Source organism: Anomaloglossus baeobatrachus, chromosome 9 (assembly GCF_048569485.1).
Source record: "Anomaloglossus baeobatrachus isolate aAnoBae1 chromosome 9, aAnoBae1.hap1, whole genome shotgun sequence".
In the NCBI taxonomy this organism is placed as follows: domain Eukaryota; kingdom Metazoa; phylum Chordata; class Amphibia; order Anura; family Aromobatidae; genus Anomaloglossus; species Anomaloglossus baeobatrachus.
The window spans coordinates 174,052,920-174,070,422 of NC_134361.1; the positions used below are offsets into that span (position 1 = coordinate 174,052,920).

Below are 17,503 nucleotides of genomic sequence, written 5' to 3' on the forward strand. Positions count from 1 at the left end.
TTATCTCTAAATTTGGGGTGCGTCTTATAATCTGGTGCGTCTTATAAAACGAAAAATACGGTATCTTAGGCTACTTTCACACATCCGGTTTGAGCACTGCGGCTCAATCCGGCTGTGAAAACTATGCAACGGATGCGGCGAAAACACCGCATCCTTTGCATAAGTTTTTACATGCGGCCCGTCCGTTTTTTTTCCGGTTGCGGCATGCTACTGAGCATGCGCAGTGGAAAAAAACGCATGCGGCGAGCGGATGCGTTTTTTTCCGCATCGCGCCGCATCCGGCCTCCATAGGTATGCATTGAAAAATGCGCCGCAGCGGCCGGATGCGGCGCGATGCGGTGTTTTTTGCCGGAGCAAAAAACGTTGCAGGGAACGTTCGATCCGGCCGCCGCATCGGCTAAATCTGCCGCATGCGGCAAAAACCGGACCGAACGCAAGCCCCTGCGGCAGAATACGGCACTAATGTAAGTCTATGCAAAAAAAACTGCAACCGGCGTTACAAAAGCCGGTTGCGGTTTTTCTGCAGAACGCCGTATTGTGCCGCAGAGCAAAAATCCGGATGTGTGAAAGTAGCCTTACCCACAAATTGTCAACTTACTTTACAGTTCTGAAACTTGACTGCTGTGAGATTTTCGTTTTCACTAATAGAACCATTGAATACAATACAAACAAATTGTTGGATATAAAACATTTTAATCACAAAAAGTAGGATAAACTTTACAGAATAATTCTGGCAAATGGCAGGAATACAAAATCATATTTTCAAGCTCATTCTACAGTCAGCCAGGTTGATAAAGAAGTGATCATAAGCAGTCTAGAGCTAAGTTATCTTAGGCCTTCTTGCTTGCTTCTTTTTCCTGTTCAATAGCTGCAAAGGTATAAAACAATATATTAGAAGTTTGATAGTATACAATTTGGAGACAATATCTTATAGTTGGTACCCAGTAAAACATACTACATCATAATATAAGCTAAAGGCAAAATACAGGGTGGGCCATAAGTATGGATACACCCTGATAAAATGGAAATGGTTGCTGGTATCACCTTTCTGTTTGTGGTATATTAGTACATGGAAGAGGCCAAACATTTGAGGCCGGGTGATGCCCATGGAGGCCATCTGCAAAGCTGCCATTTTAAATTCAACTTTTTTTTTTCAATGGGAAGGGGGTCATGTGACACATCAAACACATGGAGAATTGAACAAGAAAAAGAATGGTGTGCTCATTTTTAATGTAGCTTTATTCATTATTGAGTTATTGACACGTTTGTGACATGGAACAAAGACAGTAACCCACTAAAGGATGTGCTCAAAGTGCTGCCCATTGTGTTCAATTGTCACTACGATTCTCTTCTCCCACTCTTGACACACCAAGAGCAATACCACAGATTTTGGATCCAGGATGTGGGGCACCTGAAAAAACGGATACAGGACGCCTGTGTTAGCATGTCTTCTGCGGTATTGCTCTTGGTGTGTCAAGAGTGGGAGAAGAGAATCGCGTTGATAATACAACACAATGGGCAGCACTTTGAGCACATCCTTTAGTGGGTTACTGTCATTATTCCATGTCACAAACACGTCAATAACTCGATAATGAATAAAGCTACGTTACAAATGAGCACACCATTGTTTTTCTTGTGCAATTCTCTATGTGTTTGATGTGTCACATGACCCCCTTCCCATTGAAAAGTTGAAAAACTTTGCAGATGGCCGCCATGGGTGTCACCCAGCCTCAAATGTTTGGCCCCTCTCATGTACTAATATGCCACAAACGGAAAGGTGATATCAGCAACCACTTCCATTTTATCAGGATGTATCCATAATTATGGCCCACGCTGTAGATAGCCAGGCAACGGCATAGACCAACAACATTATCATTTGATTATACAGGGTGGTCCAAAAGTAGGTGGACAGTAGGTGTAATAGGGTTATCAAACATGGTGTAAAGTGAAACTGACTCAGTTGCTCTTAGCAACCAATCAGATTCCACTTTTCATTTTTCACAGACTCTTTGGATAATGAAAGGTGGAATCTGATTGGTTGCGAAGGGCAACTGAGTCAGTTTCACTTTACACCTTGTTTGATAACCCTATTACACATACTGTCCACCTACTTTTGGACCACCCTGTATATACTGTATATATAGAGTTGTAAAATCTACATGTACACTCTTGATACAAAATGGCTGTTTAATTGCGAATCTGTGTCACAGCCTGCATCTCAGATTCTGGGAAATGCAAAGGACCCAGCAGAAGACATCATACAGATCTACTCACTTTCTTGAGAAGGAAGTGTATTCTTTTCCGCCGTGGTAGTCTTGCGGAGTGTTCGGGGATCAAATTTCTCCACCTCTGACAGATCAGGTTTATCAGCCATTGTGACTATAAAGAAAACAAACAAATTTTAGGTGGCACGGTTTAAGAATAATATTTCTGCGTGAATTAGCAGACCTCAGAACAGTAAATACGCAGTATACCCCATACTTTTTTAGTTTTAGACAAAATTTAAATTTTTGCACCGGACAACTGAAAAAATAAAATTTCTTCTCAGTTATGTTATTAACCCATTAAAAAAAACTTAATTAAGAAGTGAAAATAAAACTCCCCCTAATATAAGAGGTAAAAAAATTGAAAAATTGATCCAAAAAATTGATCTGCGATATGTTTCTATGAGATAAGTAGATTCAGAAGAAACAAATTTTATTGAGCAATTTGCCAACAGTTTAAAGCACCACTCCAGCATTTTTTTTTTTACTTCTGACACTATTGCAAGTTCCCTGCTCTTAGTAACATACAGAATAGTTGCCATCTTCTGCTCTTGCTGGTGCCACTCTGGTCCCAATCTGCTATCTTGTGACTGCAACTTCTGACTGACCAGAACTCAGAGGTAATTATCACAAGCTCTCAATTTAGGTCTATGAGAGCCTTGTTCTGGCTCTCATAGACTTACATTGAGTAATAACTACTGGTCCACCCAATCACTGCCTACAACATGCAGAAGATGACCAGATCAGCGCTGATAACAGATGAAGATGGTGGCTGGTGAGTATATTTCTAAGGGCAAGAAACCAACATTAGTGACACCAGTACAGCAGTAAAATAAGAAAAAAAAAACAAAGCACTGGGGTGGTACTTTAATCTAAGCAAAATAAAAAGCGTAAAAACATATACATTGGATGAAATTGTCATGTTTCCACCGGAGCCGACTTCTGCTTCAATCATCAGACGCCGCCGCGTCACCACTGTGGGCGGTGCTAGGGACAAGGGAGCAGTCAGTGGCTCTGCTGGGCGCAGGCTCCACTCATCTATTAGGCTGGATTTCACTAGGACCTGCAGTACCACTGGTTGACTGTGGTGGTGTGTGCCTTCCGGCTGGAGTAGCTACCTTTCAGCAGGGGCCAATGGGAAGGAAGGCACCACACCCCTCTTATGCTTTCTCCCTTCTGCTGGCAGGTGCCAGATATAGTCCTGTAATTCCCTGCTAGACTCTGGTTCCTTGCTGTTTGTTTGTATTCCTGTATATTGACCTTAGCTTGACCACTCTTCTGCCTGCCGTTTCTGTACTTCGCTGCTAGCCCCGGTTTTGACCCTTAGCTTGATATCTGACTACTCTCCTGCCTGATGATTTTTTCCCCTGTTCTACCTTCTGGATTTGACCCTGCCTGCTTACTACTTTCCTCGGGAACGCAGTCTTCCACAGGCAGAGATCACTTAAGTCCTGTCGTAATTCCAAACCCCTGTATAGGGGTTGAAGGGTTGTGGGGTCTGGGTTCCTGCTTTGTGGACAGTTGCCTCTATTCACCTGTTTTACTGATCCCGAGCCCGTGGCTCCAGGCAGGCGTCACAGATATATACTGAGACTGGCATTTCATAACCCAGCATTCAATACAAGCCTGCTGGAGTAAGATGCACCCAATATATTAGGAGCTGCACATCCCAGTTATATCCCGAACCTTTCCCAAAATTTACATGCCAGGCTCGGTCAAATACGTATATTTAGTCAACAGAGGAGACGGAAACAAGCATGTTAAAATCTAGCAATTTTACATGATGGCCCTGTATTAAATAGTATACATAATCACACTATTCAATATCTGTATCAAAGGGCCTAATGTGTGCCAAAGGGACGATCTTTTGATTGATCACGTTGAAACATCTGGGTCCTGTGAACATGTAACCACTAAGGGGCAATTCATTAAAACTGGCATTTTGTACACCAGTCTTAATCATGAGTGTGCAAGAATAAGATGAACTTAATTTATTAAGATTCGCACGCCACTTTATGAATCAGGCACATTTTATTATTGGTGGGTGCCTCTCCAGAAATGTTACTCTGGTCATTAAAGTGGTATAACTGCTGAAGAACTTGTCAGGCGGACTTTGCCAAGCCCTGTACCGCCAATGCCCCACCCACTTCGGCAGATTTGGCTGAGCCTAACGCGAAGACTTCAAAAGTAATTAATTTTTGCGCAACATAGGGTTGTGCAACAGTTTTCCATCTTTTCAAAATGTTTTACACCAGAAATCTGGCAAAAAAATACTTTGATGAATCAGGGTCTAAGATTTTTCTAGGTTCAAATTCAGAGATTACACTGCAAGATCAGTGTTAACCCAATCTAAGACCTATTTAGTTTAGATATTAAAATTATAGTCAGACTGACATTTGTAGGAGCAATATAGATAAAAAAAATACATGTGTGTTATCATCATGTGAAATTAGCCCAAGGCTGCTTTTGGATGGCTGTAATGCAACATTGGCTATGCAACATTGTGGAGCTAACTCATTAAGACTGATGTAGTCATGATGAGTACGATGTGCCAAATTCATTTATGGTGCTCATGCCACTTAAGATATACCAAATTCACTATCACTGACTTGTGCCTCTATGATATTAATACTGGGACTGAAGTAGCATTGCTATCCTAAGATGTGCTGGCACTTTGCTGAAATTCACCCGGGAGCCTTGCCCTGCCCTGCTCCACCTCTCTTCTCCCCAGCTCTGTCTGTTTTGGCAGAGCTGCTCCAAACTGGCGTGAAAAATCTCAACATTTTTGCACAAAAATTGTGCAACTCTTCAAAATGTAAAAGCCCAGATAATTTGGCTACAATGTATTTGGGAATATGCACCAAAATAGACTCTATTGGAATAAAACAGAGAACCAGTTACATAACAAACATTTTTGAAACAAAAATGTTTTAGAACGCTTAAAAAAGTCTTTCCGAGGATGGTTGCAAGACCATGGTTTGTTCTTTCCAGTTGAGTAACATTTATTATAGAGTGCAGAGAATTTTTTTTATAGAAATTAAGAGTATGGATGACAGGTAAGAGCTAAGAGAGTCTATCAGGTCACGAGTGGTAGGGGAAACACTGGTATGGGTAACACCAGGTCTAACAAGGCGTTGTTCTTGTTCATCGCTAAAGGTGCAGCCTCTTAGAATGACATTGACAACCAAGTTTGCCTGAGGAAGCAAATATTACCTTTGAACAATATTTTTTTTATATTTTACCTATATAACTATTATATATATATGATCTCCCCGTTGGGGAATTGAACCCCGGTCTCCTGCGTGACAGGCGGGGATACTCTCCACTATACTAACGAGGCGTGGATAACATATATGATCTCCCCATTGGGGAATTGAACCCCGCGTGACCGGCGGAGATACTTTTCACTATACTAACGAGGAGTGGCTAACATATATGATCTCCCCGTTGTGGAATTGAACCCCGGTCTCCCGTGTGACAGGCGGGGATACTCTCCACTATACTATCGAGGAGTGTCTAACATATATGATCTCCCTGTTGGGGAATTGAACCCCGGTCTCTCGCGTGACCTGCAGAGATACTCTCCACTATACTAACGAGGAGTGGCTAACATATATGATCTCCCCGTTGTGGAATTGAACCCCGGTCTCCCGTGTGACAGGCGGGGATACTCTCCACTATACTAACGAGGAGTGGCTAACATATATCATCTCCCCGTTGGGGAATTGAACCCCGGTCTCCCACGTAACAGACAGCGATACTCTCCACCATACTAACGAGGAGTGGCTATTAACTATAATTATAACTATTAAAACACCAATCAACATGATATGAGTCCCAGTGCATGTGTATCATGTACCAACCGACATAAAAGATGCACAAAGACTACCAACCAACATATACTTTGTGCATCTTTTATGTCAGTTGGTACTATATAACTATTATACAGAACACTTGAATTCTGGCGAAATGCGCGTTGGGTGTGGTGCATCCCTGGCTCCATGCACATTTACTTCCCTCCTACAGACTTTCTCATACCTGGTATACTCACTGTATTTATTATTACTTATTTGAGAGATATCTTGCACCTTTGTATCATTTGATGTGGGTGGCATATTTTATGTTAGGATTACCTATCTACTCCAGACTCTGCACTTCATTAATACACATACAATTTTTCTATGTATTGTCTTTGACTTCTTTCATATATAGATTTGACTTTTCTGAGTTTATGATAGATCTTCCAGATAGGGTACTTTTATGTATTGTGTCCAGGTGTTCCCTCCAAGTCTTCTAATTACTGATCATTACTTTTATAATCCTTTGTCACCTAATAAAGTGATTGGTTGTTTTAGGTTTGATTTGCCCAGCATTTCACTGGATTATTCGTTTACATAAATATTGTTTATGGGCCGGTAACATTTGGATTGTGGCTATGGGAAGTTTATTATATAGAACAGCTCTAAATATGATATTAAAATAGCTTATTACACACTAAAAAACGTAAATCTGTGACCTGCAGCTTGTAGGTTCAGCCATAAGGATCAGCATGAATTATTATTAGAGCCTGTGGGTCAGTAAAGCAAGTCTGTCATATCATTATGTTCTTGCGCACATGTGAATTACTCATGGAATTTGGAAACCTGAATGTAAAAACCTGCACAGACAAATCCAGAGGTATGTGGCAGCCGCACCCAGCTGCTGTGCACACAGCTCTACAGGCCAAGTTACTGCGGAGAGAATTTGTCCACATCAGCCAGTACAATAATAATCTATCCCTATTAATCATGATACAATCACAATGAATACGATCTGTAATTAAGCCTCAGCAGTGAAAACACAATTCAGCACATAACGTTCCCAGTATAACCAGCTAATTACTCATATAAGCCACAAACAGCCCACTTTGTGCCTCAAACACGACATATTCAAAAACTTACCCAGCTCTACTCTTAGCGTCCAGGACAAAATGCACTAAAAAAAAGGGCGTTCCTTTTATATACAGTGTTAAATACACACCTTCTAATGTTCATTGGGTAAAGCTTCCACACCTATGTAAAGCCCGCCTTAGTAAACTTTTTGCTCCCAGCCACTTGGTCTTAGTGGTTACATTTCAAGAATACGAGAACATCAGTACAATCATTTCTCCCTATTATTATCATCATATATCTCAATTATTACTACTATAATCATATATGCTGTATTGTTCCTACAATTATATACCTCCATTATTATCAGTGATTTCAGATATCTCAAATTTTGGCACAATCATATACAATATTACTAAAAATACAATCATGAACCCAATTATTCTTATTATATTTACAGACCTCCCTTATTATTACTACAGAGTTTATTGTCTCTTTCCCCCCTTGCTGTAAGATTGCAGTCTTTGTTTAGGGTATTGTGGCGCCCCTGAGGCTTCAGTCGCCACAGGGTACTGCACCTCACTTAAGGTGCAGTATTCATCCCAATGAAGGGGGGGGGGGTCAATCACCGGTGTTTCCACATTCCACCTTACATACAGCTTAGGTACCTTATCACTGGGGATTGGCCTAGGGTAGACAGAGGGGGTGGCCATCCCCATGCATGAGACTTTCCCGGTCACTAGGACAACCACCTGGGGGGCGGTCACCACTTGGCGTAGAAGTAAGAGCAACACTTACACAAACTGCAGTCAAGTCGAGACTACTGTTCTGTCAACACGACAACACCATTCTCCTTTCTTCGTCACTGGGCCTGTGGCTTGGAGCGAGAAGCTCGGCCCGGGTTCCTGACTTTCACAGGGGCAACCCTTAGGAAAGGACATTTCCAAATGCCAGTGGCTATCTCCAAATTATCCGGGATCGGCTGTGGCCCACCACGGCAGACACCGGTACCCTGAGGCTGGATTGGAACTGTGAGTAAAAATACCTGGAACCGCAACAGCTGACTCAGCCTCTTATTGTCGGCGCCGTTGCCCCGCACTTCGGCGCCAGCCATAACTACAACTCTCATCATCCTACCTGGTGTCCGCTCCACCTGTGGGGAGCAGAACCATCTTTGCTGCGACACCATCAGACCCGGAGGACATCACCCACAGCAGTGGCTAATCTCTGGCCATGTACCACAGGTGGCGTCACGAGACAAACTATCCCCATCATCCCATCCTCCATTCATCCCCTTTCATTGTATGCCTCAGGACCACGAAGCCGGGCAGGGCCACCCGTGACATCCCAGACCCGACATCACATGCCCGGCAACGAGTAACAGTTAACCCCTTGCCCCGTGGGTGCTACTATGGCGCCCCTGACCTGGTCAGGCGCCACTGAGTACTGCACCCATGCTGGGATAGTACTTCCAGGTAATCCTGAAGGCTGAATAGTGTGTATATGCACAGACTCATAGCAACCAGGTCTCCCACAACTTAGAGGGGACCCTTGGGCAGACCCAAGAGGGGTCTTTCCTCCACATCTCAGCTAGGGGTGTAGGGGAGGGGCTGGAAGCTAATGTGGCAGTGGCTGTCAGGAAAGTAGGAGGAGTTAGCCAGTCTGGAGTGAAGAAGCGCAGAAGGTGGCCGGAGGAGTGAGACGTGCGGACACGCAAGTCAGACCCTACACGTGTAGTAGCCGTTAGCGGGGGAGAACAGTTACCAGCAAGTTGGTCAGAAAGACGCTGAGGAAGTCAGCTGGTCGAGTACGAAGACTGCTGGTGACTAGGCACGCACGGGGAACAGGTCCCTAGAGTAGACGTCCATTTACTGATCTGCTAAAGCTGCTGGTGGGGGGAACCACAAGTCCCACACCAACCAACTAGAGTCTGAGCCTCAGCAGCAACGAGGGGGCCCATAAGGAGGATCGAGCCTGGAGCCATCTTCCTTGGTCCACGCTGCCGGCAAAAGGGCTAAAAAGGGGAGAAAAGGCAGCAGCGACTTCCCTGTATGAATCCCACGGTATTTGAAGTCAGGGGTTATCCGAAAAAAAAAGTGCTAGGAAGGCGAGTTAACGGTTACCCTTAGACCAGCCTATAGGATACCTGGTTTCTCCTGGTTTATCTCAGCATCGCCCGGGTTCCTCACAAAACAACTGAACGTGAGTAAAACAAGTTGAAAGACATCTTGGACTGAGACTGAGTTATTGTGGAACCTGTTGTTCCACACACCCGAGCCCCTGGGGCCAGCCTCATTCACGGGAGGCCATACCACCAGACTGCAGACCCCGTCAGCCCCAGACGCTCGTTAAACCTGCAGTGACGGTTACCCATAACCCTGACTGCAAACCGTGAGTGTCGTCACGACTCCCATGTAAATAAACCTGACATACCTGTAGCCAGAAATACCAAAACGTGGAGCCCCTGTGGCGTCCCCGAAGGTGGAGTAAAGTCCCTGGGGCGACTACCGCTGCGGGTGGGCCCCACACTACAGCATGAATTGATCATACTGGTGAATTCATCGGCAACTAGGTAGTAAATAGTAGAAAAGTTGAATTAAGTTTAGGATTTAGATTAATTGTAAGAGGACTGATTTCTGGAAATATGTCCTCAGTATTTTGATTTCAAGGTGGTATTGAAGAAATGCTTTCATAGAGAAATTGTCACACAGCGTTTTCCACAAAAGTCACTGACTGTCATGGTGGCAATTATGTTCACAATGCAGAGTCTAACACTCTGTCCAATGGTTTCTCTGGTGTTTCTGATCAACTCAGGCAGACCCAGGCATCGACCTGCTGTCTGCTCATTCATAGACAGACTAGCAAAAATTAACCTCTGCTAGCCTGTTTGTTAGGCTTCTTTGATCACATTTTTAAGTAAGTGACACACCCACTAGGGTCGTGGGGTACTTGTTACCGGGCCAGTTCTGTTCTCAGGGAGGATCACGGCGGCAAGGCCCGGTTCTGTGACCCTGGCGGTGTCAGTTCAAAATGATGAAAGGAGGGGAATATTTACGTGTTGTGACGCCACCTGTGGTATGCGGCAAGATAGGTGCCGCCACTGCTATTTGGTTCCCCTGGGGTCGGTGGGGGGTCCTCCCCCACAGATGGTACGGGCTCTGCCACTGACTGAGTCAACGCGTCGGTCGGGGCATTGGCTGCGGACACGGGTGACCAGGGAGGCGGCGTGGCGGACGAGAGCAGACCGGACCCCTCAGCCGGGCAGGCCGGTTCCTGGGGAACATAGGGGTGTGGGTCACCCCTTACCCGCTCCTCTGAGGCCATCTCCACTTCCTGGGACCATAGCCTGGATAGAGCAGGAGACCGAGCAACTCTGCAGGAGGATGTGGACGTAGTTCCTCTTCATTTTGGATCATTGGAGGGAAGAGATGAGGACCCTTGCAATGGCGGTGCAAGCCCGTGAAATAGAAGTCATACGCGAGGAGCGGGTAAGCAGCTACCCAGTCCCGGTTGACCCGGCCTATTTGGCTGCAGGATCCGGTCTGCCCCCGCCTGCTGTAAGTATTCCGCCACCATCACCCTCGTCCTCAGCAGATGCCGAGCTGCAAACCCCAACACCAGCAGCGGAACCTCCAGTCCCCGTTTGTGAGAAGCAGGTTGCAGAGCCCCTGAATCTACCATATGACCAGGCCCTGACAGCGGTGATCCCAGCACAGGCCCGACCAGATTCGGCCGCATCACCGGGCCCGTACCCCGATACAGAGCACCCGGACTCTGAATCCCCGGCTGTGGAGCAGTCGGTTTCTGTGCCTACCATGGCAGAGGCGGAGCCTGTGGAGATGCCAGCTCCGCCGCTGCGCGGCATCCCGGTGGCTGCTGGGGCGGCAGGAGTTCAGTTGCAACCAGCACCAGTGGTGGAGATGAAGCCCGACATCAGCACCCATGAAAAGGAAAGGCATTGATGGCGGCTGATGCAGTTGCGTACAAAAGTGTTTGCTCGGGAGCAGCGCAGGAGAGGGATATCCGCTCGTCTCAGCAGAGAAGAGGAGCTGGAACCCGCAAGTTCATAAAAAGTTTGAAAATGGTTGTATGGACAGTCACCCTTGTTGAACCTTCCTGTGTTAATTGGAGAAGACCATCTGGACCTCCAGGTGGGAGGGGGGCAGGAGAGTTTATGCTGCAAATAGACTGTGTCATCCTTGTTGAACCTTTTTCCATGATTTGTTACAGGGAAAAGACCATCAGGACCTTGGATGGTGCGGTGCTGGTAGACAGCACCAGGAGGCCTTGGTGGGGGTTGGCACAAAAGGGTTACGGCTACCAGGGTACTCAGGACTGTTACAGAGTCGTCTTTTATGCCTCCAGGACTTCAACCCTGTCACAGAACCATGTAGGAAGCGGTGGGCTTCAGGTTGTTTGGGTGGCGGGTTGAATGGAGAGGGACTTTGGGAATGGACTGTCGAAGGAAGGTGCTGCAGTGGAGTAGGCTGAGCCACCGACTACCGCCACAACCGGTAGCGTTCCCAGGGTTCTTTAATAAAAATGAACTCTAAAGCCTGCTTTACACGGTACGACCGATTGTGCAATTTCACAATCGATCGTACCCGCCCCCGTCCTTTTTGCGTCACGGGCAAATCGCTGCCCGTAGAGCACAAAGTCGGTAACCCCCGTCACACGTACTTACCTTCTGGACGACCTCGCTGTGGGCGGCGAACGTCCACTTCCTGGAGTGGGAGGGACGTTCGGCGTCACAGCGACGTCACACAGCCGCCGGCCAATAGAAGCGGAGGGGCGGAGATGAGCGGGATGTAAACATCCCGCCCACCTCCTTCCTTCCACATAGCCGGCGAGAGCCGCGGGTCGCAGGTAAGCGATGTTCATCGTTCCCGGGGTGTCACACGAAGCGGCGTGTGCTACCCCGGGAACGATGAACAATTAAATTAAACGATATTATGAAACCTAGCGACCAGTACACGACTCACGATTTGTGAGCGATACTGCGTCGCTAGGGGGTGTCCCACAGGCCGGCATCGCAAGCGATGCCGAATGTGCGTCACAAAAACTGTGACCCCGACGATCTATCGCACGATAGATCTTCAGGTGTAAAGCAGCCTTTAGAGTTTTAAATGTAACGTTTAAGTAATGTGCATCCCCTGTGAGCGAAGAGAAATTATTTATTAAACTTATCTTTCTTTTTTTCTAGTTAAAATAAACCTCTGGATGTCCTGTAGCTCGGGGACGAGCCATGTTTAACCTAGGGGGAATGTGACGCCCCTGGACTAGTCAGGTCGTCACAGGGTACTGCACGCTCTTTACTCTTAGTGCAGGACTCAACTCCCCATGGTTCTGGGTTCCCATCTGCAGTACTGCCGTCACCAGCATCTAGAAATCCTAGTGACACCTTGCACCACAGCCTGTCAGGGACACCAGTGGGCTGCTAAGCTGGAAGAAGACCGCCCACCTATGGGTCAGGCAGGGAGGTGACAAGTCAGTTGGCTCCAGGGAAGCAAAGTGAGAGGAAGTTCAGTGGTAGCCCTCGAGCTGTTAGGAGCTTGAGGAAGCTGGGAGTTGGACCCCCAGTGAAAAAAAAGCAGCCTAGGTCGCAGACGGTGGCCTGAACCTGGAGGAGTCGGAGACCCGGTCGCAGGAGATTGAGACTGGGTGCTTGGCTAGTCTTAGAAGATAGCCAGCAGCCGCAGTTCAATATCCGGGCTGGGACCCAAGGCACGTCGGGTTACATGGACCCTAAGTCAGGAGAAGCTTCAAGCGACCCGGCAATTAACCTGCAGAGGACAGGGCCTATATGGACTGTTCCCACGAAGCTCAGAGATCGGGGGCACTAGTGCAACGAGGGGGATAGGGCTTTCCAAACAAAGCAGCCCACTGAAATCTCAAGCGTGAGCTCTTGAGAGCAAGCTCCTCTGCTACTTCTAGTAGGGAGCGGGGCCCGGAAAGCTCCAAGCTGATGGGCCACCTAGACACTCTAAAATTTTGTGCCAGGAGGCAGGCCACAGACCACCAGGCAGTGCTGCAGGGGACGGGACCCGGACAAACTCCCCCAAGAGGGCAGCGGCATCCAGAGACTTGCTTTACCACGTTGTCACCGTCTGCTTCTGTGCTGAGTGAGTACCTGATTAACCCCTGCAACCAGCAAGCCTGCGCTCCCCCTGCACCCCATCCCACCATCCAGAGTCCTGGGGCCTTCCCCTACCCGTGGAGGGTAACGTCATCTGGCTGCCCCACTCCATCACCCCGGGTACTGCTAACCTAACGGCAGCGGCGGTACTCCCTATTACCGCACACCACGGGTGGCGTCACAAACTACCTGACCCCCCTGTAAATAACCCCCCATCACATTTCGGTGAGACCCCGAGCCCCCGGGTCCGCAGACCCTCGAGCCACGACTAGCGACGTCCGGATCCGAGCGGTTTGACCGCTGCTGGGGCGGAACGCGTCCGGGACAGGTACATGGGCTGCACATAGAAAAAAAAGTTGGGGGGCTGCATTCTTTGCAGGACAAAGTGACATTTTTATTAGTACCATATTTTTTTTCTATAGACCTTTGGATCCCTGTTTTTGAACATTTCTCACTTGTTTATCATAACAAATGTTCACATTTTTTGTTTAAAAACACCCCCTCCAAACTTTCGATAGTAAAAAAAAAATTCAAGTCTAATTTTGATTTGCTTTGTTTTTTTTTTTTTTACATTTTATCCCTTTCTTGTAACTAATAGTTTTACAATTAGTACCATATAGTAATTTTGGCCAACCTCTTTTAGTAATGTCCCCAATCCTGTTCCCCATCCTGTAGTAATGTCCCCTTATAGTAATGTGCCCATCCTTGTTCCCATCCTTTAGTAATGAGCCTATCTTTGTCCCCATCCAATAGTAATGTCCCCATCCTATAGTAATGTGCACATCCTGGTCCCTATCCTTAGTAATGTGCCCATTCTAGAGTACTGTGCCCCATCCTGTAGTAATGTGCCCATCCTTGTCCCCATCCTATAGTATAGTAATGGGCTTATCCTTGTTCCCATCCTGTATTAATATCTCCAGCCTTATCCCCATTCTGTAGTAATGTGCCCCATCCTATAGTATTGTGCCTATCCTGTAGTAATGTGCCCACTTTGTCCCCATCCTGTAGTAATGCGCCCATCCTTGTCCCCATCTCCTTCTCAAGAGGTATGATGGCTGGACATTTCCATCTTGTTTGTACAGATGAACGAGGAACCTTCAGGTATCTGGAAATTGCACCCAAGCATGACCCAGACTTGTGCAAGTCCACAATTCTCTTCCTGAGATCTTGGCTCATTTTTTTTTTACTTTCCCATGATGCTACACAAAGCAGCAGTGAGTTTCAGGTGTGCATTAAATTACATCCACAGGTGTGTCTCTAATTTGGTCGAGTGTTGCCAATAAACCTATTAGAAGTTTCCAAAGACATTACATCATCATATGGGCAGTCCCATATTGTTTAAAGGCATAGTACTGTTAGGGTATGTAAACCTTTGACTTTGCAGACAGTAATACAAATGTCTTAAAACATTCTCTCTCTCATTATTCTGGTATTTGGCAAATATAATTAATTTTGGTTCCTAATTGACCTAAAACAGGAAAGGTTAAGGGTACATCCACACGACCGTCCCATTTTTGGTCCGCAAAAACCGGTCCAGTTTTAGCGCGGATGCATCCGTGTGACATCCGCATCTGTTCCATGGGCCATCCATGATGGTTCCATACAGTCAAAAGCTAGAAAGCTAGATAGATAGATGGATAGATGGATGGATGGATAGATGGATGAATAGATGGAAGAATAGAAGGATGAATGCATATATAAATGGATAGATAGATGGATAGATAGATAGATAGATGGGAAAGACATATACAATATCCCACTCCCATGCATTTTGTAGTTTTGCACCCTTTAAGCCAGCTTTACACGTTGCAATTTCGCATACGATATCGTATGCGATTTGCAACGCCCTCATCGTATGTGCGGCAAGTTCAATTTGTTGAACGTGCCGCACAAACGATTAACCCCCGTCACACATACTTACCCGTCCATACGACCTCGATGTGGGCGGCGAACGTCCACTTCCTGGGGTGGGAGGGACGTTCGGCGTCACATCGACGTCACACGGCAGCCGGCCAATAGAAGCGGAGGGGCGGAGCTGAGCAGGATGTAAACATCCCGCCCACCTCCTTCCTTCCGCATTGCTGGCCGGGAGCCGCAGGACGTAGGTAAGATCTGTTCATTGTTCCCGGGGTGTCATACACTGCGATGTGCGCTACCCCGGGTACGATGAACAATCCGACGTGCAATACATGAGGAATAAACGACGTGTATGCGATGAACGTTTAAACGTTCAATCGCAATCGCACGTAGCTGTCACACCCTGCAATGTACCTTACAATGCCGGATGTGCGTCACTTACGATGTGACCCCGCCGACACATTGTAAGATACATTGTGGTGTGTAAAGCAGGCTTTAGTGCCTTTGAATGAGTCTGAATGAGCCCTTATTCTGATTTCATGTCAGATAGTGAGAAAAACATGCAGATGTGTGTATTTAGATAGTCTATGTACACATCTTGTTTCAACTTTACATGACTCATGTTTGTGATAAATTTAATGTAGTAATATGGTAACATCACTACTTATATCATGTAGCTCAGAGGTCTCAAACATGTGGCACCTTGACGATCGGATGCGGAGCTGCACGCACAGAGTCAAGCTCTCCCTGTACAACTATTCCTTCAATGGCAGCTGCTGACGAATCAGAGGCAAGCAACTGACACGTATGTCCTCAGCTGCATGCCTCTGATTGGCGGGCGGCTGCCATTGGAGGAATAGTTGTACAGGGAGAGCTTGACTCTGTGCGTGCAGTGCCGGAAAAAGCGTTCATCTAATGAAATAAAGTGGTGACGGCTGTGGCTCCTGCACCGGCCGCGATCGTCAATGTAGGCCACAAGAAGCAGAGAAGAGGACGCCAAAATATATATATGGATTTATTCAGCATCTTACACGCTAATTATTACATGTGTTTATTGTACAGCCCTATGGTGAAGTTATCAATATCGACTCATTCGTACATGAATATTTTTCCCTCCCCGAAACCCCCCCCTTTGGTCATGATTACATGTATACACATATATATATATATATATATATTCATATGGATGTTCTCTATTTATGCATATATATATTTTATGTTTCTTATGTTTTTCCACATACATATATTCATCCATTTTTATGTTTTTTCATGTCTCCGGTTTACCCACATTGAAGTTCTATATCTGACGTTTGATTTCTGTCTAGTTTTTTGGAGACCGGGTTTATACTCACCTGATACGAATGATTAGGACACCCCTCCCTCTGCTTTTGCTCACTGCCTCTCAGAATCTCCATTTCTCTGGTGAACGCACATATATACTTTGGTATCAGCTCTATACAGGTAACTTATGATTAAGGACTTTTTTGTTTTTAATACTATGTCCGAAACGCGTTAAGTTTCTCCTGTATCATACTTGGTGCAATGCGTTTGTTGGCTGATTTTAACTAGTAATTTTTCAATAAAGGATTAAAGTTATTTTTTAAGGAGGTTGTGCCGAGTCCATATACTTCTTTACTCCTTCTGCTTCACCGGCGTGGACTGGCCGGAGGACTTCGTGCACCCCGAGGATTTTTGTGGCGTCGGATGACAGGTGAGCTGAAAACCACTTCACCTTACCAAGGAAGCATTGGCCAAATTTAATAAAGAAGTGGAAAGCGACTTCACTAAATGGGAGAGTGAGATCAGATCTACCAAGGCCAAAAAACTGATTAGGGATAAAAATGATTTTCAGAGTAAGCAGGTTTATAAATGGAGGAAAGGCCGTTTTAACAGCTATAGACCTAGATCTATATCTATATCCTCTCGTACTTCCGGTGAAAGTTTGGATATGGAGGAAAGAGATGAAAATCATCCACACTCCAGTAGAAAAACCACAGAGGGCTATAAAAACAACCGGGGACCAACTCAGGGGAAGAGGAAGGTGATATCACCTATTATACCCCAGGAACAACAGAAGAATAAAAAAAGCCAATTGGAGGTAATTAAGCTATCCTCACACAAATTGACGGAGACACAGGTGCAGGTCCTTCAGTTGGGACTATCTTTTGTGCCCACTGGAACATTTGATCTATTCACCGCCACTAAGGATCTGCACCTGTTTGCTCGTAAATTGATTTTACACAAACTACATATTAAGGCAGAGGGGGGGAAAAGAGGCCCTTAATATGATGGAACAGGAAGCCATCGCAGTTCTAAAGGACCTTGAGAGGGAAAATAGTGTGGGTGCTTCAGGGGTATTCCCTAAAGAGATTCTTCCC

General features: G+C 46.1%; 1 protein-coding gene across 2 annotated transcripts in view; it reads right to left on the reverse strand.

The window, feature by feature from the left end:
• Positions 1 to 673: 673 nt before the first annotated feature.
• LOC142251354 (thymosin beta-15A homolog) overlaps positions 674 to 17,503 on the reverse strand; it is a 184,362-nt gene continuing 167,532 nt past the window's right edge. Inside the window, exons 1-3 of one of the 2 annotated variants that reach the window (XM_075324064.1) lie at positions 7,205 to 7,253; positions 2,275 to 2,379; positions 674 to 868 (exon numbers count right to left, since the gene is read on the reverse strand). In XM_075324064.1, the coding sequence (XP_075180179.1) occupies positions 831 to 868; positions 2,275 to 2,374 (138 nt within the window). In that variant the 5' untranslated portion in view covers positions 2,375 to 2,379; positions 7,205 to 7,253 and the 3' untranslated portion in view covers positions 674 to 830. Of the gene's footprint in view, positions 869 to 2,274; positions 2,380 to 7,204; positions 7,254 to 17,503 lie in introns of those variants that run through there. The other variant, XM_075324065.1, reaches the window with a different exon arrangement.